The sequence below is a fragment of the Tamandua tetradactyla genome, chromosome 6 (genome assembly GCF_023851605.1).
Source record: "Tamandua tetradactyla isolate mTamTet1 chromosome 6, mTamTet1.pri, whole genome shotgun sequence".
In the NCBI taxonomy this organism is placed as follows: Eukaryota; Metazoa; Chordata; class Mammalia; order Pilosa; family Myrmecophagidae; genus Tamandua; species Tamandua tetradactyla.
Genome location: NC_135332.1, coordinates 31543456 through 31568392, shown reverse-complemented (window position 1 = coordinate 31568392; position 24937 = coordinate 31543456). Strand labels below are relative to the sequence as shown.

Sequence of the window (24937 nt, the reverse complement as noted above, 5' to 3'; positions counted from 1 at the left end):
TCTCGGTGGCCGCGGAAGGTGACGTGGACACGGAAGTGGCCGTCGTCGCGGTGGCACCGGTGGGATCTGGGCGCGGGGCCCACGGTGCGGCTGACGAGCGGGTAGACAGGCGGCAAAGGCCTCGCAGCGGCGGCGGCGTTGTGGGTTGGGTGCAAGTCCGCTGAACAGACGAGCGGCCTTTCAGCCTTTTTTTCTTATTCGTCAGAGTCCGGGAGTCGGGGCCCACTCAGCCGGCGTCACCATGACCAAGGCCGGCAACAAGGGCGGGAGCCTCCGCGACAAGCTGGACGGCAATGAACTGGACCTGAGCCTCAGCGATCTGAACGAGGTCCCTGTAAAGGAGCTGGTTAGTAAAGTCCCACCAGGGCCAGGCGCCCATTGGCGCCTGGAGCTGAGCCCTGCGTGGACCGTCTCCCTTTCTCTCCTTAATTTTCCCCGTCTTTAAAACCAGGGGGATGGGACTAGGTCGCAGGGGAGGCCGCGTCCTCCCCTATGTTCTTCCCAGAATGTACACGTGTCACTTTGGCGCAGTTCCAGTAGGTGGGAAGGCCCTGCTTGTCTGGTCCTGGGCATTTTACGGGCCAGGAGCGAATCTGCCCCATTTTAGGGGCGACCACAGCGCCTATCTCCGTGCCCGACCCAAAGTCTGCACCCCGCGAAGAGGTTGCTGGATGTCCTAGAATGAATGAACAAATGAATGAATGACTCGGTCTGGGAAGTAGGCCTCCGGGTAGACTTGGGTGTGGCTCAGACTGGCTTTTGCTAGGAAGCCAGCATTCTCAGCTGGCTAACCCCAGTCCGGAGGTGTTCTTCTTTGCAGGTAAATCTCTCCGCCTGGTTTGGTAGAGTCTCAAGGAACTAGCAAAAACTGGCCGGAAACCCTCACTGCCCTCGGCCCATTCTGCTTCCCATACCCGCTTCCACCAGCCCTAAGGCCCCAGGGATGATGCACAATTTGAGGCCAAAATGGGGCCAAATCCCATATCCTGTGCTTTTTCCACTCCTCAAGACTACCCTCATTTTGGATGGTTTACATTTTTCTCACTACCTTTAACGAATTATATTTGCCTTTGGCACTTTGCCAACCTCACCGTGGTATTGTGGTTAGAACTGAATTCCCAAGTTCAACTTCCAGCTTTATTAATAATGAGTGCCCATGACAAGCCAGTTAATCTTTATGCCTAGATTTCATCATTTATAAAATGGGGATAGCAGTTCCTATCTTAAGGTTGAGGGGATTAAATAACATACATGTAAAATGCGTGGCAGGTATCGATACATGTCACTATTATGGTGTTCTCACTGTAACATCTAAAACTTTTTCAGGTGGTTTAAACTTCATTCCTGGGACTTTCTGAAAGTTGGAAAGTGCAGGTTGGCCTAGGGTCCTTAACTGAATGCTTGCCTACATCCTCACCCCAGGAAGTTGGCCAGCCTTGTTTCAGTTTCAGGCTGACCTTAGGACTTCTGTCTGAAAATATAAACTCCAGTCCTCTGGTTAGCACAGGAGTGCTTCTAGGGAGAAAGAAGAATCAGTTTTGCTAAACTACTCCAAGCTGTGAACATCATAGGGAATGGAGATGGGCTATGAGCACCTTGTCTTCACTCTGGCATTCACTCATTTACTCATTCATTCAGTCATGAAGTAGGTATATTGAGTGCCTGGGAAAGGCCCTGAACTGGGGAATATGGGAGTTGTGAAGCTGTGTTAGACGTGGTAGCTGCCTTGGAACCTAAAAGGAAGACAGTCCATACATGCATAATAATGTTAAGTATAAAATGACAGGGGCTGCTAGAGAAGAATTTCAAAGTGCTGTGGAGAATTTCCAAGAATCTGAGTTTTAATGCCATTTTTTTAAAAGGTCTTTCTTATTTGGAGATTTTACTGGAAAATGCTTCATTAGCAGATGTCATCAAGTCATTCCAGGTGTAGGTTTGATGTTTTTTCTCATCACCTTTCCTAGGCTGCACTCCCAAAGGCCACCATACTGGATCTGTCCTGCAATAAACTGACCACTCTACCGGTAAGATTGGCAAGCCCCCATGACTCCTTCTGGAGCCATGGATGCTTCTCTTTCCTATTAGGGGATTGTATCATAAGGCCTGCATTCTGGATTGGCCTCCAGGCAGGCAGTGGGATTGGGGTTGACCTCAGTGGGAAAGGAAAAGGGTAGTGCTTCATTCGTCAGAAGACTGCGAGTCAGGCCACAGAGATGTCAGCAGGCAGCTGGCTTTGTGACTTCTTGGTTCACCCTATTTCTTCTTTACTTTATTCCTTTGAAAAATGTATTATATTTTGTAAGTAGCTCTGTATTCTAAGGAGAAAGCTGTTTGTGAACAGCCCCCTGGTACAGATTTTGAAGGAGAACAGGAGAGAATTTGGTTTTATGAGGCTACCTTATCATTATACTTCCAGGCAGGGATTTGAATTACTTGGGATTTGCTAGTTTTTTGTTCATACCTCCAGCTATATGGAGAAATGCTTTTGATTTTTCTCTGAGACTTCTCCCAGCTCTCCTTTTGCTCCACCTGTGTAGGTTCTGGATTCATTCATACCTTGACCTCTCCTGGATAAGGGCTGGCCTCTCCATTGCACTGCTCTGAGGCCTAAAATTTGCTGCCACTGTTGTCTTTTTCACCCGTCACCTTGGCCTTGTCACTCCTTGCTTGTACTCTAGGGCACTGGGCTCTGGGTCAGAAGTTAGCAGGTTCTTCATTGGATCATTAGTCTCTTTCCTTCAGTGTTCTCCCAGGCCTCACCCATTCGTTACAGCATATTCCTACAGCTCATCAAAAACTGTCTCCAACATTCAAGAACATCTAAGATCCTTCTTTTGCCAGGAAGTATTTATGTCTAATTAAAGAAGGATAGCAGTTCCCTGCAGCCTCACACCTGCTATACACCTTGACAGATGGCCATTCACCACCCCTCAAGGGCACTTCTCAGTCAGAGCTTGTTCAGTTGTCTTTGCCTCCTGTCTCACTCTACAGTGCAGACCCACTGGTGCTTACAAGTCCCCAGAGAACATGACTAGTGCCTCATTAGCTGAGGTTGTGTCATCACTTGCAGATGAATGCTTAGCAGCGGTTTAATGACAAGGGGGATGTTTTTGGTCTGTGCTGAAGAAGAGTTAGGTTATGGGTAGGGTGGGCCCTGCCCACTCATTCAGTCTATCATTCAGACAACATTTATAGAGCACCTCTGCCAAGTACTGTGCTAGGTGCTGCAAATAACAAATAAATAAGACTGGGTGCTCAAGGAGTGTCTGATCTCTAGGAAATGGATAGTCACACTATGTTTGGACAGATCTTGTGAAAGGTCAACATAGGGTGCTATGGGAGGACACAGTCAATCCCTAATCACTCTAGTAGCAATGTAAAAGACATGTTGGAGGGAGAACTGGGGATAAAGGAACAAGCACTTACTTTGTGCCTACTCTGTGCATGTCCTTTTACATAGAATGTCTCACTAATGACCACCTGGAGTAGAAAGTGTTAGCTCCATTTCTTTAGATGAGGAGATTCAGACTTGTATATGTTAAATATTCATTTGAAGTGAAACAGCTGCTAAGAGGTAGAGTCAGGATTTACAAATAAGTACCTTTGACTCAAGGGCTCCTGGATGACTACCAAAGGCTGTGAGCCAAGGCTTATTGGTCTCTCTTTGGGTCCTAGTCGGATTTCTGTGGCCTCACGCACCTGGTGAAGTTGGACCTGAGTAAGAATAAACTACAGCAGCTGCCAGCAGACTTTGGCCGTCTGGTCAACCTCCAGCACCTGGATCTCCTCAACAACAGGCTGGTCAACCTGCCTGTCAGCTTTGCTCAGCTCAAGGTGAAAACCCTGAACCAGTGTTTCACTGCCAGGTGTAACCAGGGGCTCAGGGACTTATGGGCCGTGAAAAACTGACAGAAATATACCTTGTCACCCTTCCCCAGATGGCTGTTCCCTGAAACTGAAATACAGTGGGGCTTTCTTACTCATTTTGTTTCATCTTGAGGGACTCTTTGTGTGAACTTGAACTTAGTCGGCTTCTTTGCCCATCTCTTTAGAGCCTGAAGTGGTTGGACCTGAAAGATAACCCCCTGGATCCCGTGCTAGCCAAAGTGGCGGGTGACTGCTTGGATGAGAAGCAGTGTAAGCAATGTGCAAACAAGGTAAACATACAACTCTGGTTGTCTTCTCACACTCCCGAGGGGCTTGCCTCTCCCTCTTGTTTTTTCCTCCCAGGGCACCCATAGCTGTGTGTTGATAAAGTACTAAGAGCTCAGTGAAATCCATCCACTATGAGCCTCTTGAGCAAAAAAGACCTTTGTTTCCACATTTACTTTACAAGTTATAGAACAATATCATGTTCTACTATACTGTGGTACTTCTGTTCATAAGAAACCAGGACATGTATGACCCAACATTACAGTATGTTGACAGTTTTAAATCTGGGAAAAGAGGGTTCAAGTCTGTGGCATTTCAAAGTCATGCTCACTGCAGGAGTTTTAATAATAAAGGTATTGTTAATATTTATAAGTATAAACTTATAACAGACACATCTTGGGCAGATCTGGCATTTTATTACAGTCAAGTCATCTGAAATGGGAATGAGAAAATACTCAGCATATAAAGCTAACATTGCCTGTGGCCAGGAACCTTGAAGATGCCTTAAACTGGTTTTAAGAACAGCACTGTTTCAGGAATTCCCAAGTACAGTCATTTTTTCCTTAAAAGCTTTGGAACAGATTGTTGCCGCTTCAGCTGAGTACCAGATGACTGATTTAGCCATATTTAGGAGCATGTGGAATAAAAAAGCCCTGAACTTTAAATACTTAAATTATAAGTAGGTTAAGTATGTGTGTCTACTCTGAATCTTAAGAATAATGGCCTTTCTCAAATAAGAACTACCATCAGTTACTCTTTCACATGTAGCATCTCATAAGCCTCAGAACCCTAGGAAGTAGGTATTACTTCCATTTATTTGACATAAGAAACCCTCAGCATTCAAGCACCTTTCATTTATTCATTCATTCAACAAATAATATGTTGAACTATATGAAATTGCTGAATCCCACAGTTTTTGAATGACTACTCAATAATTTTTATTGCATCCAAATGCCTTTTTACTCAGTTGTATTTCACATATTAAGCTCCAGGCAACACAGTGCATTGTGGCTATGTAACTACACTAATGGAGCCTGGTACTGGTGCCTCAGATCCTTGGCTGTCTCCACAGCACACCTTTAGGCTTCACAGACGGATGACTTGAATGAGTGTCCAGGAGCATTTGTCTCCAGGAGTTTGTTTGGGTCTTACCAGCTCTAACCTTGTAGGTGTGTGTGCTAGTCATAATATAACTTGTCAGTTGGATACATAGCAAAGCACCTTTTAAAAAATTTTTGTTAGTCCAACAGTATTCATAAAGTGCCTACTATGTGCTATGAACTGGAATAGGTAGACAAAATCTACCTTCGATGAGCTCACAGTTTAGACTAGCAGGATCTTTCCCATTTCTGAACTGCCTGTTTTCAGATAATTAACTCCTGGTGGTAGTAGCTAGTGTAGCCAAGGTAAAAAGGGACATTTCTTAAAATTCTTGTCTCTTTAGCCAGCGGTGTATCCCCTAAAGTCACCTGAGAGGTTGGTGTTTATTTAACTTGAGCTGCCTTGACTTCCTTCAGTTACTGCTGTTCCTTGGTGAGCCACCGCTTTTGTAGTATTGGCTCCTGACAGTGTTGCCAGCAAATTCAAGTCCTGGGTTACCCAGGACAGGGTTCCTTGTGGCTTCATGTAGTGATTGCTTTTGCAAGTCTATTCCAGAGTTCCTCTTATAACGTGTGTATGCATATCTGCATTTTCCAAGAAATACACAGATTCCATTAGAATACACGTCTGCCTTACAGGGTGCTTCCTATAGCAGGTAAACACCCTTTTGTTTTAATTTAGAATAGTTCAGATTTTCTTTTCTTTTCTTTTCTTTTTTTTTTACATGGGCAGGCACCGGGAATCGAACCCGGGTCCTCTGGCATGGCAGGCAAGCGTTCTTGCCGCTGAGCCACCGTGACCCGCCCTTTATTTTCTTTTTAATGCAGTAAAAAATAAAGTGATAAGGCAGCAGTATTTATTGTGTATGTAGCCAGAAATCTTGTTAGGAAGCTGGAGCTTGACAGCAGGCCAGAGGAGTATATTTTATCTCCATTTTCCAGATGAGGAAATTGATACAGAAAGATTAAGTAACTTGCCAAGGTCATATGGTTAGTAAGTAAGGGTAGAGTCAGGGTTCTATTCGGCTCCAAGCTTATGTCTGATCCCTACAGTGAAGGAATACCATCTCCTAATAAAACCCCAGAAAACAGTCTTTGCCCTCCTAACCTCAACCATGCCTATAGTGAGAATCCTTACAGTTACCATGACTGAGTCAAGGAGGATTTGGGAGGCTTAGGGTGTCAAGTACATTTGTGTGGTGTTTGGGCTGAATGGCTCTTTCCCTTTCGCTTAGTGCTCCCCTTCCTCTCTCTCTGAATCACAGGCCCTGCCTTAGTTAAAAGCAGCTTAATGTAGTGGAACAAGCTCTGGTCTAGGAACTCAGGACCTGCACTCAGTTCTTAGTTCTGCTACTCTGTATAGCTGTGTGAAGTGGACAGGTCATTCATCAAACATGTACTGAGTGCCTACAATTACCTAAACTCTATGTTAGCCATTTGGGATACCTACACAGTCCCTGCCCTTGGGAAACTTACAGATTTATGGCTGAGATAGTTAAATAACAGATAATTTCTACAGAAGTGGGAGGAGAAGGACCTAAGGTAGCCAAAGGAGGGGAAAGATCAGGAAAATCTCTTTGAGGAAGGGTTCTCTGTGCCTATCACATGAGTTACTGGGAGAATAATATGATATAATATGTGTGAGAGTGATTTTGAGTAGAGCTTTTTAAAGATTTGAGGTGGTACTGTGGTTCACAGACTTCCTAATAGCTTTAGAACTGATCTCATTTGCAACTAAGGTTAATGCATTAATTTAGGATGGTAAGATAGAATTAATTCCATTAGTTCTGTATTGCTGCAGGGGCTCATGGTGACCTGGGGTCTTGAAACAGGCAGTCTCTTTTTAGCCAACTCTCCTGAGCAAACATGTAAGCTATGAAGACCACTGCTTAGAGTAAATCAGAACCCTTCTCACCCTTTGCAGGTATTACAGCACATGAAGGCTGTGCAGGCTGACCAGGAGCGAGAGAGGCAGCGGCGGCTGGAAGTAGAACGAGGTATGTGGCTAGCCCCCTTCTAGTCATTTTCTGGGGGCTTATCCCAGGCAGATGATTCTCGTGCTGGAATTCAATAGAAGAACATGAAGAGTAGTGGGGAACAGTGTGGTGGCACCATCTGACCTTGAGTCAATGGTGCAGACCCTGATCCTTTTCAGTTCCTCCCAGTGCCCCGAACCCCCATAGTAGGGAATCACTATCCATACAAAAGCCTGACATCTGAAGAACGTGCATGATTCCTTTCTTCTGTTATTCTCATCCAATCTGTCCGTACGTCCTTCACCTGACAATTTCTTTTCACCTCTAGTGCCACCACCATCAGGCCCCCATCCTGTGGCTTCCACATGGTATCCTGCCTCCACTCTTGTGCTATTTCCATAAATCCATTTTCCAAAGAGCAGCCACAGAGATCTTTTTTAAAACATAAATTAAAAATTTCTGTTATTTGCTTAATGCCTGCTTGCTTCCCATTGCACTTAGAATGAAATTCAAACTCATTAATAGGAATGATGGGGACCTACATGCTCACGCCTGCCAGTTCTCCAGCCTTGTTCCATAAGGAGGGGAGAAGCCGTTAACTTGTTCCTTGAACACCAAGTAGTCTTACTTGAGGGGCCTTGGCTTTTCCCTCAGATCTTTACATGGTTGGCTCAGAATCCCTTATGTCTCTGCTCAGGTGTTGCCTTAGGTTAACCTTAACCCTTTTGGTACCACCCAAACTCAAGTCACTGACCCACCTCTCCATGACATCCTTGTATTATTTTCTATATGGCACTTACCACCATCTTCTGTAGTATCTGTTTATTGTCTGTCTCCCACTCTAGAAAATAAATGACTTATGAGCTAGAACATTACCTGTCTTCTTCACTGCAGTTTTTCAAACACTTAAAACAAAGCCTGGCACACAGCAGGCACTGTTTACTGGCTGGCTGATTTTGGAGCCCCTTTACTGGAGGATTGCTGTGGTTGGTGAAGGGATATGTATGGTATTGTCTACAGGTGTTCCTGAATCAGAACACTGAGGACAGAATACCTGAGTTACAAATGCATGTCTTTTCAACATGAACGGCTATTGTAAGAGTTGCCATGTTTACTCTGACCACTGCTGTTTTCACTTCTCGAGTGGCACATGTCTCTAGGGACTGGGTATAGAGTGTCCTTGGCATTCTCAGTGCCCAGCTGGAACTTGGAGCTTGTGTTTACATAGAGAAACAGTGGAAAGCTACAGTACTTATAGTACTACTGTTCAGCCACATGATGGCTCAGATAGGTTTTTAAGCCCTAAAAGGACACTTAACCACTATGTGTAGCATTCTGGGTTTGGAAGAATGTATTCCAGACTTTCCAATAACAAATTTGGAAATGCATTTTTAGAACCCAGTAATTTGAAAGTTGGGTACAGGATGGTACCCAGCTATTAAATAAATCTGAAAGTTACACAGATTGCCGAGTTGAAGTCTGGAGATTATTCTCTGACAAACTGCTGATCTAATTTTTTCAGTGAAACCTGTAGGAAAACACTTCTATTGTCTGTAATCCTAAACTTGAGTGCTCATTTTCTCTTACTTACTCTCCCCATGCCACATTCATTTCTTAAACTTGGGAAGCTAGGCCTCTCATAGGATACACCTCCATTCTTCTCTTCATATCTGAGTTCTGTAAGCTGTCAGTGCTGTGCCTTCAGGATTATTACCTAATTCTAGAGGGGCACCAGAGTCACCATCCATGCTTTTTTTTTTCTTCCCTCAGTTTACTAATTTCTAGACTTATTTGATCAATACGTTTTATTCATTCAACACATTTTAATGAGTACCTTTCATGTTTCAGGCAAAGCACTAGACATTTGGGAGCAAAATAAGGGTCAGTGGGTACCCTGGTAGAGTTGCCATTCTTGCAAGGTCTCACCAAGTTATAACCAAACTGATACTTCCTGAGAATAAGAATCAAAATTCAAAGGGTCCGTAGGTTTCTTGTTAAATTCATGTGAGGGAATATGTAAGTGCAGTGTCACAGCAGCTAATCTGAAAATTCTAAACATTTTTTTTTTGAAAATTCTAAATTTTGATGCTTCATTTTAGAAATAAAGATTTCTCTTGCCAAATGTTTTTGTAATATATTTGTATAAATTTAATGGTTTTTTTTTCCTTCTTTCACTTTCCTCTCACCTGAAATACTCAAACTTAACTATCCAAATTCTTTCACAAGTCTTTCCCCCAAACCCTATGCCTTGTCTGTTTGGCCTTTGCACCAGTTCTGCCCATACCCAACCTTACTCTCCCACCTCATCTCTCTTCCCTTTAGCCCTGCACCCCTCCTTCCTTCCCATAGCTTTGGGGGAAAGGTTGAATACAAGAGATGCATGCCTTGTTGTATTCCTGACGTCTCTGTTGCCTGTAGCTAGGCACCCCTTAATAGGAATCCAGTCAGTAAACCCTGAGAGCAGCTTACTATGATTCAGGAGGGCTGACTTATTGGAAAGCAGAAGAGCAACTTGTTTGCTTTTAATATTTTTAATCTCCTGGGAACACAAACTGGAGAATTTGTGTGAGAGAAATAATTTTTTGGTATATTTTGTGGTAGAAGCAGAGAAGAAACGGGAGGCCAAGCAGCGAGCCAAGGAAGCCCAGGAGCGGGAACTGCGGAAGCGGGAGAAGGCAGAAGAGAAGGAGCGTCGAAGAAAGGAGTATGACGCCCTCAAAGCAGCCAAGCGGGATCAGGAAAAGAAACCTAAGAAGGAAACAAATCAGGCCCCAAGTAAGTTTTCTAACTTTCCAGCAGAGGTGCAGTGGAGAGACTCACATTTTCAGGTATAGATAAGTCAGCTTATAAACCTTAAGATAAAATATACTCTAAAGTTTGGAAGTAGCCCAGCAGGATTTGAAGGAGACCAGGCCTAGAAAGTTTGGTTACTGGGGTGGGGGACTCTCCTCGGGGCTGTTTGTTTCCCTAGTACCACATACTTCTCTACAGGTGTTTTGTATTTATGTGCAGAGGTGGCCTAGAACATTCCCAGAATGGGGGGGGTCACACTTTTTCTAAAGGTTAGGTTCTAAAAACTGAGACAGGAGAAGATTGCATATGGCCATATTACCCTTAAAACCCCCCTCACGGTCATCCACAGAGAAGGGTGGAACCAAAGGACCCCTACCTGCGTGAGTCATCCATGGAGAAGGGTAGAGCCACCCAACCCACCCAAATGCACTATCTACCACAAGGCAATGCCCTGGAGAGACGGTGGGGGTAGAAGAAAAAGCCCTGAACAAGGAGGGGGAAGGGGATTAAGCAAAGCTAATCTATAAAAGCAAATGGCCCCACAATACCTATTGCCTATATCCTCTTGAAAGAGTACCCACATGCTCCTTCTCTGCATGTATATTCAATAAATTTCTACCTCCTTGCTCTAAATTAAAAAACAAAACAAAATCTCTCACATCATATATGACTTTCTCAGGAAAGTCAGCACTGCCCATAGTCTTTTCCCCACTTGAGTTGGAACAGAGCAGGTTACTCTGTTTGCCTGAATACCAGAGAAATCATTCCCTCTACATTTGGGGAACCATTTGTTAAAAAAAAAGTTTAAATTTTTTGCTTGAATGCATCCAGTTGAATTTGCTTAAGTCAAATACACATGTGGCTCCATGTACAAGAATTATACATGAGGAGGGGATGGAGCTCTGGACAAAGAGTAGAGGCCTATGTTCCTGCTCACCCTAGCTTGAGCCCCTCGCTTATCATATCTACTTATAGGGCAGTCATAAGGATTAAATGAGAAAATCTTAGGTGATGGGATTATGTAGTTCTTACAATGTGGGCATTCAAGTTTAAAAAAATTTTGCCTGAAATCTGAAAACCATTTTTTTTCTAATTATAAATGAAATCTATGTTCATTGAGGAAAATGTTTGTGTTCTATAATATCATTTTATGTATACATACACACAGTAGAAAATTGCAATCATCTGTAATGCCCCATTCCTAGCAATACAATCACTGCTAAATATGGTATACTACATCCCACCCAGGCATTCCTTTTTGTGCACATACATAGTAATATATCTTGAACCCTTCTCCCCAAATTGGCAGCACTCTTTCTTTGCCTGATGCCTCCTGATCAGCCCCTACTCCTGCAACCATGAGGGGCCTAGATCATCACTGTCACAGAGGAGAACTTAGGACTCTGGGTGCAGAGTTAGCTGCAGGAGACATACAGAATGAATTCTAGTTAGAATGTACTCCTTTGGTATCCAAGTGAGAAGGCGTTTACAATATTTCTTTGAATAGAGTTTTTAAGAGCTCAGATATTCCTAAAGCAGTTTTCTCTCTCCAGGTGGGGCGTTTGTTTGACAAGAGGGGTGTAAGTGTCTGGGGGAGGCCAGCAGAGATTGGTCAGATGTGGGTCTCGTCTCCTCAGGCTGACTGAACTTTTCTTGTCTAATGTGACTTTGTCCCTCCAGAATCTAAGTCTGGCTCCCGTCCCCGCAAGCCACCACCCCGGAAACACACACGGCCCTGGGCTGTGCTGAAGCTGCTGCTGTTGCTGCTGTTCTGTGTGGCAGGAGGGCTGGTTGCCTGTCGGGTGACAGAGCTGCGGCAGCAGCCCCTCTGCACCAGCGTGAACACCCTCTTTGACAATGCCGTCCGGAGTCTGCGCAGCCATGAAATCCTCCAGTGGGTCCTCCAGACCGATTCTCAGCAGTGAGCTTGTCCTCAACACCTGCTGCCTCCCTAGCCTTGGAGCTTGGATTCCTATGGAATTGGGTTCTGCTGGACACAGCCTCTTTTTAGTGTCAGACCTACTTGCCATCACCAAATGGCTGCTGATTGGTACTTGAGACCTCCTCTTTGTAGGACTTCTTTGTTTCTTAGTCAGGGTTCTTTGGTGGAATACGGAAAAATGGGAGGTTGGGGAGACAGTTACCTGCATGCCTAAAGGAATCGGTTTGGGGGTGGGGAGAGGAAAAAACAGCCTTTTCTAGTCACACAAAGCTGGGTAAAGGCAAGGCTCATTTCTACTAAATGGTCAGCTGTCACTACATTTATACTTTTGTATGTCACAAACCCTTTCTTTTGTCCCTCCCTGGGTAGCCAGGGCATATCAGGAGGCAGTATGTTTTGGGGAATAGAGGGAACACCACACTCAGCATTTCTAGCCTAAATTTGGGGGTGGGAGGGTGGGAGGGTATTCCTATTTTCTTAAGGACCTCAGACATACTAGCATTTTAATGACCATGCAGAATCTCAGGCTGTAAAAGAGACTTCAAGATCATTCAGTCCAGTGTGACACTTGCAGGCAGAAACTGAGACTTTCCATGATTTGTCTATAGTCTCTTAACTAGTTTGAGGCAGAACTGGACTCCCACTGTGGTACCCTTTCTTTTATATCATTTTGCTTCCCTTATAGTGTACTGAAAGAACAGAACTCACGCCAGAGTTGAATATATCTGAAAGTATAGAATTTTTTTCATAGCAGACAGATTCCTGATTTAGAGATCTCATAGTCATGAAGGTCTTGAGAGTCAACTGGTGTGGTTCCCATCATACAGGAACAGCCCAGGCTTCTTGCCTCACTTTTAGAGCATTAACTCAATAACTGCCAGTAAGCAAAGAGACAGATCTTTACAGAGCCACATTGTCTGTGGCATCTCTGTAGATGGTGTGACCAAATACCTCAAAGGCAACTTCAGAGACTGATGTTTAAAATAGCGATTTTAGACCTATAACTGCACCTACTCAAGGGGTGCATTAACTGTAATGGCACAAATAAAGGCAGGACTGTCCATTTATCTGCCAGATTAAGCATTTTCTTGCTTTGTGGCCTCCTTTGCTTCATCTTTTCCACAACAGCTGGATGAAAGGATCAGAAATGACTGTGTAATTGTTCTTAATCACTGAAAATTCCTGATTGTTAAACCCCTGCTTCTCAGAGCAAAATTCCTGATTGTTAAAGCCCTGCTTCTCAGAGAAAGCGAGAACCTGTCATAGTTCAGAGACAAAGAGGGGTCCAAGCTTTTAGCCCTAGTGGCCTCTGTGGGGAGGACTACCACTCCTGACTGGTAGAAATGACTGTTTTCTGTCCAAGGATAGCTCTTGTATAGGCCTACACCTTCCTCATATCACTACTCATTCCTTTAGTCTTCCTCCAAGCTCCAGAGCCATTGGTACAAATGCTTTATTGAAACTAAACATGTAATACATAAGATCAGTACAAACATTAGCACCATGATCCTACAGTTCCTTTGCTGGTCAGGGCAGCTCCGTGGGTGAAAGGATGGCTACAGTGCATCCAGCCTAGTCAGACAAAGCCATGGGTGTCAGTTCACTCACTTAGATTTGATGCTGAGGTTCTTTTGGATTTTTACAATTATTAAATATGTGTCTGAGTGATCTATGTGTCTTCTTTTGCTTTTTGAGGGTTGATTGGGGAAGGAGTGTTTAGTCTATGATAGTTGATTTTTGTTAGGAGAGGAACATTAAATGATGAAGACAAATGCAAATATCTAAGCCTTCTATCCTGAGTTGGCTTATATGAATAGCTAAACCCACCCAGTAAGCAGCCTGTTGTAGTCTGACGTAGACTTGTGGTCCAAGTGGCGCTTCTCTGCACTGTGGCTGTGTGGTTCCAAGGTGGATGAGGGGGAAATTGCTACCTTTTCAGACTTCTTCCTGTGGGTAGCATCAATCTCCACTATCTAAAGAGAAATCTGGTTGCAAAGTTGTCATCTGAAGGTAGATACGCCTGGACAGCACTGGTCCAATACAGCGGGAGGTAGATGTTACACCCTCCCCACGGCGCACGTGTATGTCTGCAAGCAAATTCTGGCGTTCTTGCTCTGAGAAACACTGCCGATAGGCCTGAAAGTGGTAAATGACTTTTTAGTACTGCACCATCCATGTTTAGCTCTTGCATGAGCAGAGGTGGTTGGAGAATGAGAACCTATCCTTCCTCCCTGGTTCAGTGTTAACAACCCTCACTTTAGCCCACCACTGCTGACCAAAAATAATTTGGGGGTCCCTTGATGCTGTCCATGGAAAATGTCTGGGGGACAACTAATATCACAGGGCACTGGGCAGTTACCTATGGAGCAGCTTACCTGGACGAGGAGCTGGGGGGAGGGATAGGCATCCACAATAGCACTGGCCATCTCTAAGCTGACTCGGTTCAGCTGCTGAATCTGTCTCCTCCAGACCAGGGCAAGTCCCTTGCCAGAGCAATCCACCTTCACTCCTCCAGCCCAGTCACTCTCCAGGCAGAAGGAGAAACTCGTTTCATCTCGGAGCTTCCTGCACACAGCAGAGTTGGGGAGCTGGGTGTCACTATTCTACACCTGTTCCCTCAATTGGGCATGGAAAAATCCCTCCCTCCCTGATCCTGGAAGAAGTGGACAAGTTATGTCTGGCCTATGTAAGCTACCAGCAATTTAACTGCTCTCTTTGTTTCAAAGCACAGTGTTAGTTCATTCCCTTAAAGACATACACAGCATGCACGCATATAGTCCTTTTCATTAAGAAAGAAGGTCAAGCCCAGGTACTTTTGCTTATGTTGAAACTGGGTTGTACTGATTAGAGGCAGGGTGGTACACTATAAGATAGTCTCTTCAGGCCTCTGTATCTGAGGTCCCTTATTTTATATTCTGATTATGAACATTACTTGACCTAAGTAAACAGAAAATTTTAGTAGGGCTTATTACACTAGGATCTCACCTATAATGAATCCTGGCAACTTGGCCTAAGCTACAGTAAAACATTTAAAAAGGCAAGGGGCTTGAAGACCCATTGCAAGAATTCCCAGCATGAGGTCAGCTCCTGTGGCCTCAAAATGAAAAAGAGACTCACCTCTAGGGATCAGGTTTTTTTTACCCTTTGGCTACAAGAACTACCATAAAGGCCAAACCCAGCAACGGAGGCTGGACTTGCTGCCGGCACTCACTTAAAAGGAGCCTCAGCCAGAGCCTTCGTGAATGCACACGCGAAGTCAGCTAGCTCTTTCCAGCTCTGCAGAATTCGAGCCTGGGCTTCCGTTTGTAACTGCAGGTCCACCAATGCCTCGAAGCACAAGAGCAGGGATAGAAGTATGAACAGACTAGTTTGGAGTTAGTTTCCTCTCCCTATTCACTGAAGCCACAGACCTCCACCCCCATGGCTCCCTGACTGGCCCCTTATTTCCTACTTACTGCCAAAGCAGAAAGCAGTGTTCAATGGACATTTTATTACCTCAGTAGCAAAACTGGTCATATGATCAGTACATGCCTGGCTTGACTCAGGATCACAAAGTTCTTACCTCTTCCATTTCTACCCTGGACATCAGAGCCCTGGGCCCTGCATTGGCCTCTGGTTGTCTATGCTGCTTCTTCTCCTTGGCCTGTTTTCTATTTGTCACTTCCTGTTTCCTCCTCCGTGGAGTACACTGGGCACTGGACAAAGGAGGAAATCAAAGGGCAGCAGCTAGCTCCACCCTTAGCTCATGCAGAAGAGAAGCAAGGGACACTATCGTGCCAAGTGACTCAGATCTACAGCGAATAAATTTACCCCTGTTGGCCCAAGAGATGCTCCTTTTAACACTAATTCTCAAGGGCAAATCCAAACCTGAAGGATTTCTTCTGATCCACAATCACCAGTGTGAGAGCTTTTCCTGCTGTCTTTGCTGTTACGTCAGTTACAAAGCTCCAAAGTGTTTCCTGTTCTTCCTTAGTGCTGCCCAGACTTCCCTGCATTAAGGGGCAGAAACTGCATTAATACCTGCTCTCTAGTAAGAATCAACCTCTGTCCCATGCCACAGCCCCACCACTCAGGGTCTTTTCACCTGCTTAAAGTTAGAGATCATGGACATAGCCGCTTCTGCCAGGAGCAGCACGAGGACCATCGGCTCCTCCACCCAGTTCTCCTCTCCATTCTGCCAAAGGACAAATGCAGCAGAGATTGGTGAGTCAGCAGATGCTGAGGACCTGCGAGAGTGACTGTACTCAGTTAAGCCATATGCATAATCCTTTTTCTTAAACATGTCTAGGTGGCAGAAACCACAACCCTGTGCTCCAGCCCTAAACTGTTCAGCCTTGGTGCAATCCAATTCAGAGGCGGCGAATACAAAAGGAATATAAACTGAAATGGGCTGAGAAGTAACTACTAATTTGTCTATGCATTTTGAATAGGGGAATAGGAGGAAAGGAAACTCTTTTCAAGGATCTGATACAAATGAGTAACTCTAGCTTTTAAGGCAGATGCTAACCATGAACAACCTTTACAAACATAGACTTTGTGTGAAAAAGAATCACAAGGGACATTCTGTTTCTAACAGCACCTTCTGGTCACCATAACTAGGGCACAAAGCCAAGGGTACCTCAAAGCTAACAATTCTACAGCAGCACAGCATTATGGAGTAATTGGGGAGTAGAACTTTTGCTGAAACTTTTCTGACCCCCTGTATGCAAAAGCCAAAAAATCATGATATAGCAAAGTGTAGGATGGGAAGAGCCCTGGGTTCTAGTTCCCAATGACCCTTTAATCAGCTGTGAACCTGAACAAGGCTTTTAACTTCTCTGAGTCCCAATTTACCCCAATGTGATGTAGGGATAAGAATTCCTACCACATCCCCCTTGAAGGATAACTGAGACTGAAACATAGGAGAGAATGGGGAAGTGCCTTGAATGGATAAACTTTTATTTGAATATAAAGGTTTGCAAACACCCCTAAATCAGAAATACATATATTTGCCCTAAATTACTCAGAAAGGTATGTAATCCAAAAAAAGAGAGGACTAAGTCTTAATGTCACATCTATAGACTCTTGAACATGTGGGGAGAATTCTGGATGCCTGGATAAGAGGAGTGAAGGCAGTCATAGTCTGAGGAGCCCAGCAGGGAAAAGTAAATTTCCTATGTGCCTACAATGGGCTCTGGGCAAGGGTATCTTGCTTAGTTCCCACAACAGAGGGCACCAAGCAAGATGTAAACAGTGTCCCCATTTTATATACGGGCAATTGAGGTACAAAGAGATGAAATACTTTGTCCAGAGTAAAATTAATGGAGCCACGAAGTTGGGATTCAAACCCAAGCCCATCCAATCCCAAAGCTCAATGAGAGAAAGAGGAATCCTGTGTAGATTACCCTTCCTCGACCCCACAGACCCTCTATCCTTCCCACTCTGCACTGGCCTGAGGATGCTAATCTGTATGCCTGCTGGCTTCCATTTGGGTGTGGACAGTAGGGAACTCCAACAAGAGAGGAGGGAGGGAGGAGAGTGAAATCAGTCTCTTTCTTTCCCTGGCGCCTTCCCAGTAGGATCATCAAGGGTTGGTATACCCTTCTACTGGAGGTCAAAGCTTCTCTTGAGGAAAATTTCTCTTTCCAGATTCTGGTAACCACTCCCTCCCCTCATCCCTTCAGGCTTAGTAATGGTGACCGCTATGGCAGTGGTTATCAATCAGGGGCAATTCCCTCCAGCCCCACCTCCTTCACCCCCACCCAAGGGACGTTTGGCAATATCTGGAGACATTTTTGATTATCATGACTAGAAACTGTAGACATGGCCTCTACTGGGCAGAGACCAGGGATGCTACTAAACATCCTACAATGAACAGGACAGCCCCCCAACAAAAATGACCTGGTCTAAAATATCAACAGTACCAAAGGTTGAGGAATCCTGAACTGTACTGTTATAACCCTGCGATAACAGCTGCCCTTGTGGCTGTGTACCCTGGCCACCCCTTGAAAAATAGTCCCTTTGTTAAATCCCTCTCAAATTGTCCCAAATTAAATGTGCCATCTGTTTTACTACTGGGGCTGTGAATGATACCTAGCCTTTAAAATGAAGAGCATATTTACCCTGTGGTTCTAAAGGGAAGAGAGACACCAGCTAAAAAACCCCTACCTCAGAGAGCCTAGCTCTCCTCCAAGTAATGCTGCAAGGCACGGCCTGCGCCTCAATCACACAGCGGCACTCCATGGACTGTAGAGCCCCAAGGAGCTGGCCCCCACCTTCTGTCTGTAAAAGCACTGCAATAGATGGGAAAGGGACTGTCAGTGGGTAGCCCAGAAAGCAGGTAACTCAGTACAGTGTGAAGAAAAACGCTAGGAGGACCTGGATCCAGCATCACAGAAATGTGTTTTAAGCACTCCTCTGGCCTCTGGGCTTTCAGTCTGTTAACCAGTGCTGCCTTCTTCTTCCTTTCCTGTTGCCTCAGGGTGTTTTCCTTTTGGTTTGCTTGTCCCTGCTGCTGGCCTCTCTGCCAGCCTCTTCCACAGACCTTTTCACTGTGCTTGGTTCTCTTCCGAGGTGGGAGGACCTCCAAATTTGTTTTTGTTACTGTCAAGCTGTTGCCCGGGACAGAGCAGGTAGAATGGTGGGTTGGAAGTTGATGGCATGGATTGTCTAAGGTAAGGTCCTTGTTATTTGAAGCAAACCTCTCTGAGTTATCATGGAGGAGAATATCAGGAATCTTTGGAGAAGGCTGTTTTTTCCAGTCACATGATGCTCCTTCAGTATTCTGATGATTCAAAACAGTTTTAACTGGAGAGCCTGAGTACTTTGGACTCAGCTGCTTGTGGGTCAAAAACTTACATGTCAGCCTCTCAGCCAGGGGAATAAATTCTTCTTCATCCTCACTTCCACTGCTTAGCACCCTGACCACTTCTGTTTGCGTGTCAGCTTCAGCTGTGTCGGGGACACGTCGTAGCTCATTCGACCCTGGTGATAGAGGACTGGAGGCTTCAGAATCTGAGATGTCAACCACTATAATTTTCTCCTCCCTCTGAGGCTGCCTCTTCTTTGTTGAAGATGGTTCCTTCTTCAGAAAGGCAAATGCTGGTAACGGTTCAGAATCACTCTCACTGGAATCCAATGAAAGTGATGACTTCTTCACAGCCATCAGTACATGCTATCAAGTGTATTCCCTAAAAGAGACAGATGAGACACAGACAGTAGCGTTCAATTCAGTCCACTAAATGTGTCCTATGACCAAGCTTTATGGAGATAAATATGAGAAACAGAGAAATAGGACATGGTCCCAACACATTCAATCTGGAACTCAAAACAGCTACATTTATAGTCTAATGAGAACCTTCCTCAAAACCATGTTAGGACAAGGTGAAGTATAAATAAAAGGGATGTTTTTATGGGGGTAGTAACAAGACTTAACACTACTTCCTCAACATCTGAGATGGAGATGCCAAGAGTCATGTTTTTCCTTTAGACCTAATGTACATATCATATAATTTATCTTTTTGAAGTGTACAGTTCAGTGGCTTTTGGTATATTTACAAGGTTATACAACCATCACCACTAATTCCATAATGTTATCATCACTCCACAAAGAATCCCCCATACCCAGTAGCAGTCACTCTCCATTCCTCCCTCCCTTCAGCCCCTGGCAGTCACTAATCTACTTCTCTCTGACTTTGCCTATTCTGGATATTTCATATAAATGGAATCATACAATATGTGGCCTTTTGTATCTGGCTGCTTTCGCTGAGCATGTTTTCAAGGTTCATCCACTGTTGCTGCATGTCGCAGTATTTCATCGTTTTTAGGGTTGAATATACATTTTGTTTTTCCATTCATTTGTTGGACATTTGGTTTGTTTCTGCTTTTTGGCTGTTATGAATAATGCAGCCATTAACAGTCATGTACAAGTTTTTTGTATGGATATTACGTTTTCATTTATCTTGGGTATACCTGGGACTGGAATTACTGGGTCATTTATAAACCCTGGGGATTTAACTTTCCTGGGCCTTCTCAGTTTCCTCTTTGGTAAAACAGGAATAACAAGAGTAACACCTATCTTACAGGATTGTGAGGATTAAATGAAATAATGCATCTAAAGGACTTAGTATAGTCTCTGGCACATAGTAAGCATAATGACTAAGTAAAGGAGCCTCATCCCGTCCCCTCGCCAGGGGGGTTATTCCTGCAAAATGAGTGGAAAGAGCTGGCTCCAGTCAGACACGCTCCGTGCCTCTCACAGCGACAACAGAGAGGAGGCCATTCGTGCGATATCACCCACACTCATCTGCAGAGCACCCTGCTGTCCTGGCTACGAAACCCCTACCGAGCGGCGCTCGGGAATAAGCTCTGGGCCCGCCGACCGCTCAGTAACGGTTAACGCTCACCTGCAACTTCTCGCGCCACTCTTTCAACGGCCACGCGGGACCCGGAAGTAGTTTCCCCTAGCGGAAGCAGATCTGGGAGATCGGAAGCGAATGGAAGGAGAACATGGCGTCGGTGGTGCTAGCGCTGAGGGCGCGGACTGCAGGTATCCGACGCCGTGGCCGTTGAGAAGCGCGGCGCTGGGGCTGAGTGGAAACCCAGCAGGGAGGCCGGGGTGGGACGGGTGGAGACCAGTCCCCGCAAGATCCTGGCAGCGTGAGGCTTCGGGACGGGGTAGGAGAAACTGTCGCTGATCACTGACGTCTTTTGTGGGCGGAGCTGGTGAGGGGGTCGAGGTGTCCCTGGAGCACCCGCAAATTTGGCTTCACTGGAGCTTGGTGACTGGGGCATGCCGCTTCCCTTCGCTTCCGAAATCTTTCGTCTGTAACATTGGCACATTGGACCTCAAAAAGTGAATCCATTCATTCAAAAGACTGAGGTTTTACTTTGTGCCAGACACCGTGGAAGGTGTTGGGAATCTTAGTAGATAAGCTAAAGACATTTTTCCTATTCCCTGGGTGGTTGTTTCTAGTGGGAGCGCTAGTAAATAAATATGCAAAGAAAATAGCTGTAAATTGTGACAAATGCTGTGTAGGAAATAGAAAAAAAAATGTGTATGTGTATCTTTTTTTTTTAGATTGGGTGGTCCAGGATCCAGAACCAGGATCTACCTACCTTTAAACATCTATTAATTCACCTGTAAAGAGGAGCCATCTAAGTTAAGACCTAAAGTAGGAGGCCTGCCCTGTATAAAATGAGGGGCAGGAGAATGACTTGATCTTATTTTACATTTTGAGATTCAAACTGTTTTTCTGGTGTACATTTAAAGGAGCTAGGAATGGAAATGAGGAAACCATATGGGAAACTTATAATGGTCCCAGTGAGGGTGAACTGGATGCAATGTGAACAAAGGGAAGAAATCTGCAAAAACTCGTTGGTTTCTGCCTGAGCAACTGGACAGATGATGGCATCATTTACTTTTTTTTTTTTAATTTTTGATTTCAGGAATTTATTTTATCTCATATACTATTACTGTCTATAGTTTTTTGTTTTGTTTTGTTTTTGCTGTTTTTGTTGTTGTAAATACATACAAAAGAAAGAAAAAGCAATACTTTTCAAAGTACACTCCAACAACCATTTACTTTTAAGGAGGTAATGGAGAATAGAGTGAAGGGCAAAGGTCTGTGAATGAGATAAGGTAGAAAAAGTAAAACCCAGCTTCTGAGTTTAGTAATTGATTGAATGAATAAATTAATAGATGTTTAAAGGTGGGTAGATCCTGGTGCTGGGCATTCAACATGTGGTTTCTCTTAAGTCCTTATCTCTGGTCCTTTGTCTAGCTATTCCCTATACTTAGTAAAACTTCAGAAACCTAGGCTTCAGGGACTCTGAATTTGTAGGCTCCAGGGACCCATGAGGCTTCTCTAAAGACCCTGCTTGGCATGTTCCTGATTAATGGTGGCTGTGTCTGGAGACTTGAAGGCAAGGACTGCCAACCTGGGGCATGTTATATAGCAGAGGGCCTCTGTCTTGATGCTGGTTTTCTTGGCTGAGCCTCTGCTTGTTGGGCTTTGGGGAGAAAGGGTCCAGTCTTCTGAAGTGGCCAGGACCCTGTAGGAATTGCACTTTTTGTTTATCTGGTATGTTGGTGTGCAGTGGATGGGTGAATAGCTCATGGTTGGTGAGGGCAAAGTAGGAACCTTTCTCTGGGTGTCCTGTTACAGGTGTTTTCCGAGTCTGTTGTCTGGTCCCTCCACAATACAGGAGCTTGAAGGCATGATGGTTGGTGAAGCTGAAGCAGACAGCGTTATGATGCCCTCTTGATGGCTGCCTTTCTTTCCCTCAGCAGGATTGAATGTGTCACACCCCAGAACACATTGTGTTTATCTTTTTTTCCCATTTGTATCCATTACCCAAATAAAATAAAAATGAAACAAAGAACAACAACAAAAAAACAAGAATTATATTCCATTACCCACGCACACACCATCACACACACCTTACCATGTGTTTACATACTGGACAGTACAAGGAATGGGCTGTCTCCTGTGTTGGGAAAAGGCCAAAGACTTCCAGACATTCCCTGAAAACCAATACATTCAAGTGGCATATCTGCTCCCTCTCATAAATCTTCTTCATCTCTCCTGCCACTGCCTCCCCAGCCACCTCTAATTTTAGCAAATGACCTTTTGAGACAGGAAGAGAGTCTGATCAGGAGCTTCTCTATCTAATTAGTATTTCTGTTATCTGTTTGCAGTGACAACTCTGTTGAACCCCCCTCAGACTACAGCACTTGCTGTGAGATATGCATCCAAGAAGACAGGTGGCAGCTCCAAAAACCTAGGTGGAAAATCATCAGGAAGACGCTATGGCATCAAGAAAATGGAGGGTGAGTATGTAACCTGGTGTTCCTTAAGAGCAGAGAAACCATGCAGGTTCCTGACTCAGTACTCTCAGGATTAAAAGGGCCAGTAAGACCTGAGGAGGGGTAGAAGAGCCTGCCAAGGGATGGGTGTGTGTGACCTTTGGCCATGTGACTGCAGAGAAGAGACTGTTGCTTGGGGGTCTGGGGCTGCTTGTGTTGGACATCTGGGAGTTGGTTTTGGCAGGAAACAGGCTCAGAGAGTGGTACAGTATTTCGGCCAGTAAAGTAGGGGTTGTCATGCCGCCCTGATAACTGGGGCCCAGAGTCAGCGCACTTGTGGACTTCTCTTTTAGGTCACTACGTTCATGCTGGCAATATCCTTGGGACTCAGCGCCATTTCCGCTGGCACCCAGGAGCCCATGTGAGTTCTCTATGGCCCCTTCTTTTTCTTTCCTAAGACCACTCCTCCCTGCCTCTAAGTATAGAAATAATAACAGTTGTATATATTAAATTGTTACCAAATGCCAGGCATTGTGCTGAGCCCCAAACCTACATTATCTCATTCCATCCTTATCTCATCCCTGTGAAGTGTAGGTATCTCCCCTTTACAGATGCCAGAGTCTTAGAGAGTGGGGGTCCCCAAGTATCAGAGCTGGATTTGAACCAGGTCTGCCCAACTCCCAAATCACTGTGTTTTGCCTTAGAGTTAGCCATGTTCCCTTGGTGAAGTAAAATAACTTGCCCAAGACCCCACAGTAATAAGCAGAAGTGCTGGCATTTAAATCAGACATCCTGGTTCCAGAGCCCATTCCTTTAATGAGAGAGACATCATAGAGTGCTGGACTATATGGGTAAAAGAATCCATGCATCCAGTAATTTAAGTTCTAAAAATATAAATAGCAAAGTTATGATAATAATAAACATTGCATGTGTGACACACAGGTTGCTTCATATTTCTCATCTGAAAAAATGGGGTTAGAAGTTGTACTTACCTCACAGATGAGGATTAAGCAAGTTAATATAAATGTTTACAAATAGTAAGCACTAGATAAGTATTAGCTAATACTATTATTACTGTTTTGTTAGCATATGCATCATCCATATAGCTTTGGTCTTTATTTTCTATAGAGCCTAACTTTATAGGTCACAATATAGATCAAAATGTGTACTAAGCTAGTGTTTAATATGGCAACTTCGTGTTTTTAAAGTCCAAATGAAATGAGCTCCCAGGGCAATGATTTAGGGCCTCTCCTGGGCCTGGTTTGGGGTCTTTCCATTGTGTCTTCTGACCATCTATAGAGACATAGCTCCAGGTTCCACCCCTCTGGGACCGAATAGCCACCACAATTGACTGCTGGAGTTTTCTTTTCCCTCCTCTACCATGGAATCAAAAAGAATCATAATGCAAGGAAGTGCCAGGCAGTGGAAAAGGGAGCCGAGGATGGAACTTTTGAAACTTCCCTTTTGTCCCCAGGGTCTGAATCCTTGTGAGATGTCTGTCCTGAAGCTCTGGGGCAGGCTGCTTGGCTCTCCATGTCATGGCTGACCATGTCTTTGTGTTACAGGTGGGTCTGGGGAAGAAGAAGTGTCTGTATGCCCTGGAGGAGGGGGTGGTCCACTATACTAAGGAGGTCTACGTGCCCAATCCCAGCAACTCTGAGTCTGTGGATCTGGTCACCAAGCTGCCCAAGGGTGCTGTGCTCTACAAGACTTTTGTCCACGTGGTTCCTGCCAAGCCTGAGGGCACCTTCAAACTAGTAGCCATGCTTTGAGCTCCTGATTGAGGTCGCCAAACAGAGCCTGGAGCTCACATACCAGAAGAGCGAGACTAGAAGAGGTCAAGGGTTGGGGGTGACAACAGTCCCCTGAGAACAAGGTCTGCTGATGGTGACTTTTTAGGAGGCTCTGTGAAGTGATAGGCTGGAAAGTCCTTGGGGATACCTGAACTGGGGCCAACAATAAATTTGGCTGGAGTCATGAGCCTCTGCTATTTGAGGACAAACTTGAATGAAGCTGCTTACTGATTTGTTGGTCCTTATCCACGTTCTTTTATGCATACCCAGCGGGAGCCTTCCAGCAGGAACATATTTCTGCCACAGAAACTGAGAAGAGAGAGCTTTGTTTTGAGGAAGGGAATGTTTTTTCACCATCCCCCCAGAGGGGAAGAAAGAAAAGTGCTTATTCTTGA

General features: G+C 44.8%; 3 protein-coding genes across 9 annotated transcripts; 2 read left to right on the top strand and 1 right to left on the bottom strand.

The window, feature by feature from the left end:
* Positions 1–8: 8 nt before the first annotated feature.
* On the top strand, positions 9–13631 carry LRRC59 (leucine rich repeat containing 59). Its single transcript, XM_077164755.1, has 8 exons — positions 9–101; positions 206–346; positions 1965–2024; positions 3676–3834; positions 4053–4157; positions 7177–7249; positions 9830–10003; positions 11702–13631. Exons 2-8 carry the CDS (start codon positions 242–244, stop codon positions 11944–11946), a joined length of 921 nt encoding a protein of 306 aa, XP_077020870.1. The 5' UTR covers positions 9–101; positions 206–241; the 3' UTR covers positions 11947–13631.
* On the bottom strand, positions 9566–20586 carry EME1 (essential meiotic structure-specific endonuclease 1). 5 transcript variants are annotated; one of them, XM_077164751.1, is made up of 9 exons: positions 19675–20337; positions 18321–19132; positions 18111–18235; positions 16048–16137; positions 15831–15952; positions 15526–15658; positions 15175–15290; positions 14339–14528; positions 9566–9976 (listed from the first exon to the last, which is right to left on the bottom strand). In XM_077164751.1, the coding sequence occupies exons 2-9, from the start codon at positions 19105–19107 to the stop codon at positions 9944–9946; spliced, it is 1596 nt and encodes a 531-aa protein (XP_077020866.1). In that variant the 5' UTR covers positions 19108–19132; positions 19675–20337; the 3' UTR covers positions 9566–9943. The 5 variants fall into 5 exon arrangements, with proteins under 5 accessions (XP_077020866.1, XP_077020863.1, XP_077020862.1 ...); XM_077164748.1 differs by lacking the exons at positions 9566–9976; positions 19675–20337 and adding exons at positions 13399–14099; positions 20348–20586; XM_077164747.1 differs by lacking the exon at positions 9566–9976 and adding an exon at positions 13399–14099.
* On the top strand, positions 20357–24937 carry MRPL27 (mitochondrial ribosomal protein L27). Of its 3 annotated transcripts, XM_077164757.1 has the most exons (5): positions 20423–20490; positions 21022–21115; positions 22642–22773; positions 23103–23170; positions 24315–24937. In XM_077164757.1, coding segments are annotated over exons 2-5 (408 nt in total). In that variant the 5' UTR covers positions 20423–20490; positions 21022–21114; the 3' UTR covers positions 24522–24937. The 3 variants fall into 3 exon arrangements, with proteins under 3 accessions (XP_077020871.1, XP_077020872.1, XP_077020873.1); XM_077164756.1 differs by lacking the exon at positions 21022–21115 and having other exon boundaries at positions 20357–20490; XM_077164758.1 differs by lacking the exons at positions 20423–20490; positions 21022–21115 and adding an exon at positions 20680–20796.

Coding starts and splice junctions, on each gene's coding strand:
- LRRC59 (XM_077164755.1), top strand. CDS start 242: ATGACCAAGGCCGGCAACAAGGGCGGGAGCCTCCGCGACAAGCTGGAC. Junction 347..1,964: donor AGGTCCCTGTAAAGGAGCTG/GTTAGTAAAGTC, acceptor CACCTTTCCTAG/GCTGCACTCCCAAAGGCCAC. Junction 3,835..4,052: donor TCAGCTTTGCTCAGCTCAAG/GTGAAAACCCTG, acceptor CCATCTCTTTAG/AGCCTGAAGTGGTTGGACCT.
- EME1 (XM_077164748.1), bottom strand. CDS start 19,107: ATGGCTGTGAAGAAGTCATCACTTTCATTGGATTCCAGTGAGAGTGAT. Junction 16,138..18,110: donor GGAGAGCTAGGCTCTCTGAG/GTAGGGGTTTTT, acceptor GTCCTTTGGCAG/AATGGAGAGGAGAACTGGGT. Junction 15,659..15,830: donor GATCAGAAGAAATCCTTCAG/GTTTGGATTTGC, acceptor TCCTTTGTCCAG/TGCCCAGTGTACTCCACGGA.
- MRPL27 (XM_077164756.1), top strand. CDS start 20,451: ATGGCGTCGGTGGTGCTAGCGCTGAGGGCGCGGACTGCAG. Junction 20,491..22,641: donor GCTGAGGGCGCGGACTGCAG/GTATCCGACGCC, acceptor ATCTGTTTGCAG/TGACAACTCTGTTGAACCCC. Junction 22,774..23,102: donor TGGCATCAAGAAAATGGAGG/GTGAGTATGTAA, acceptor CTTCTCTTTTAG/GTCACTACGTTCATGCTGGC.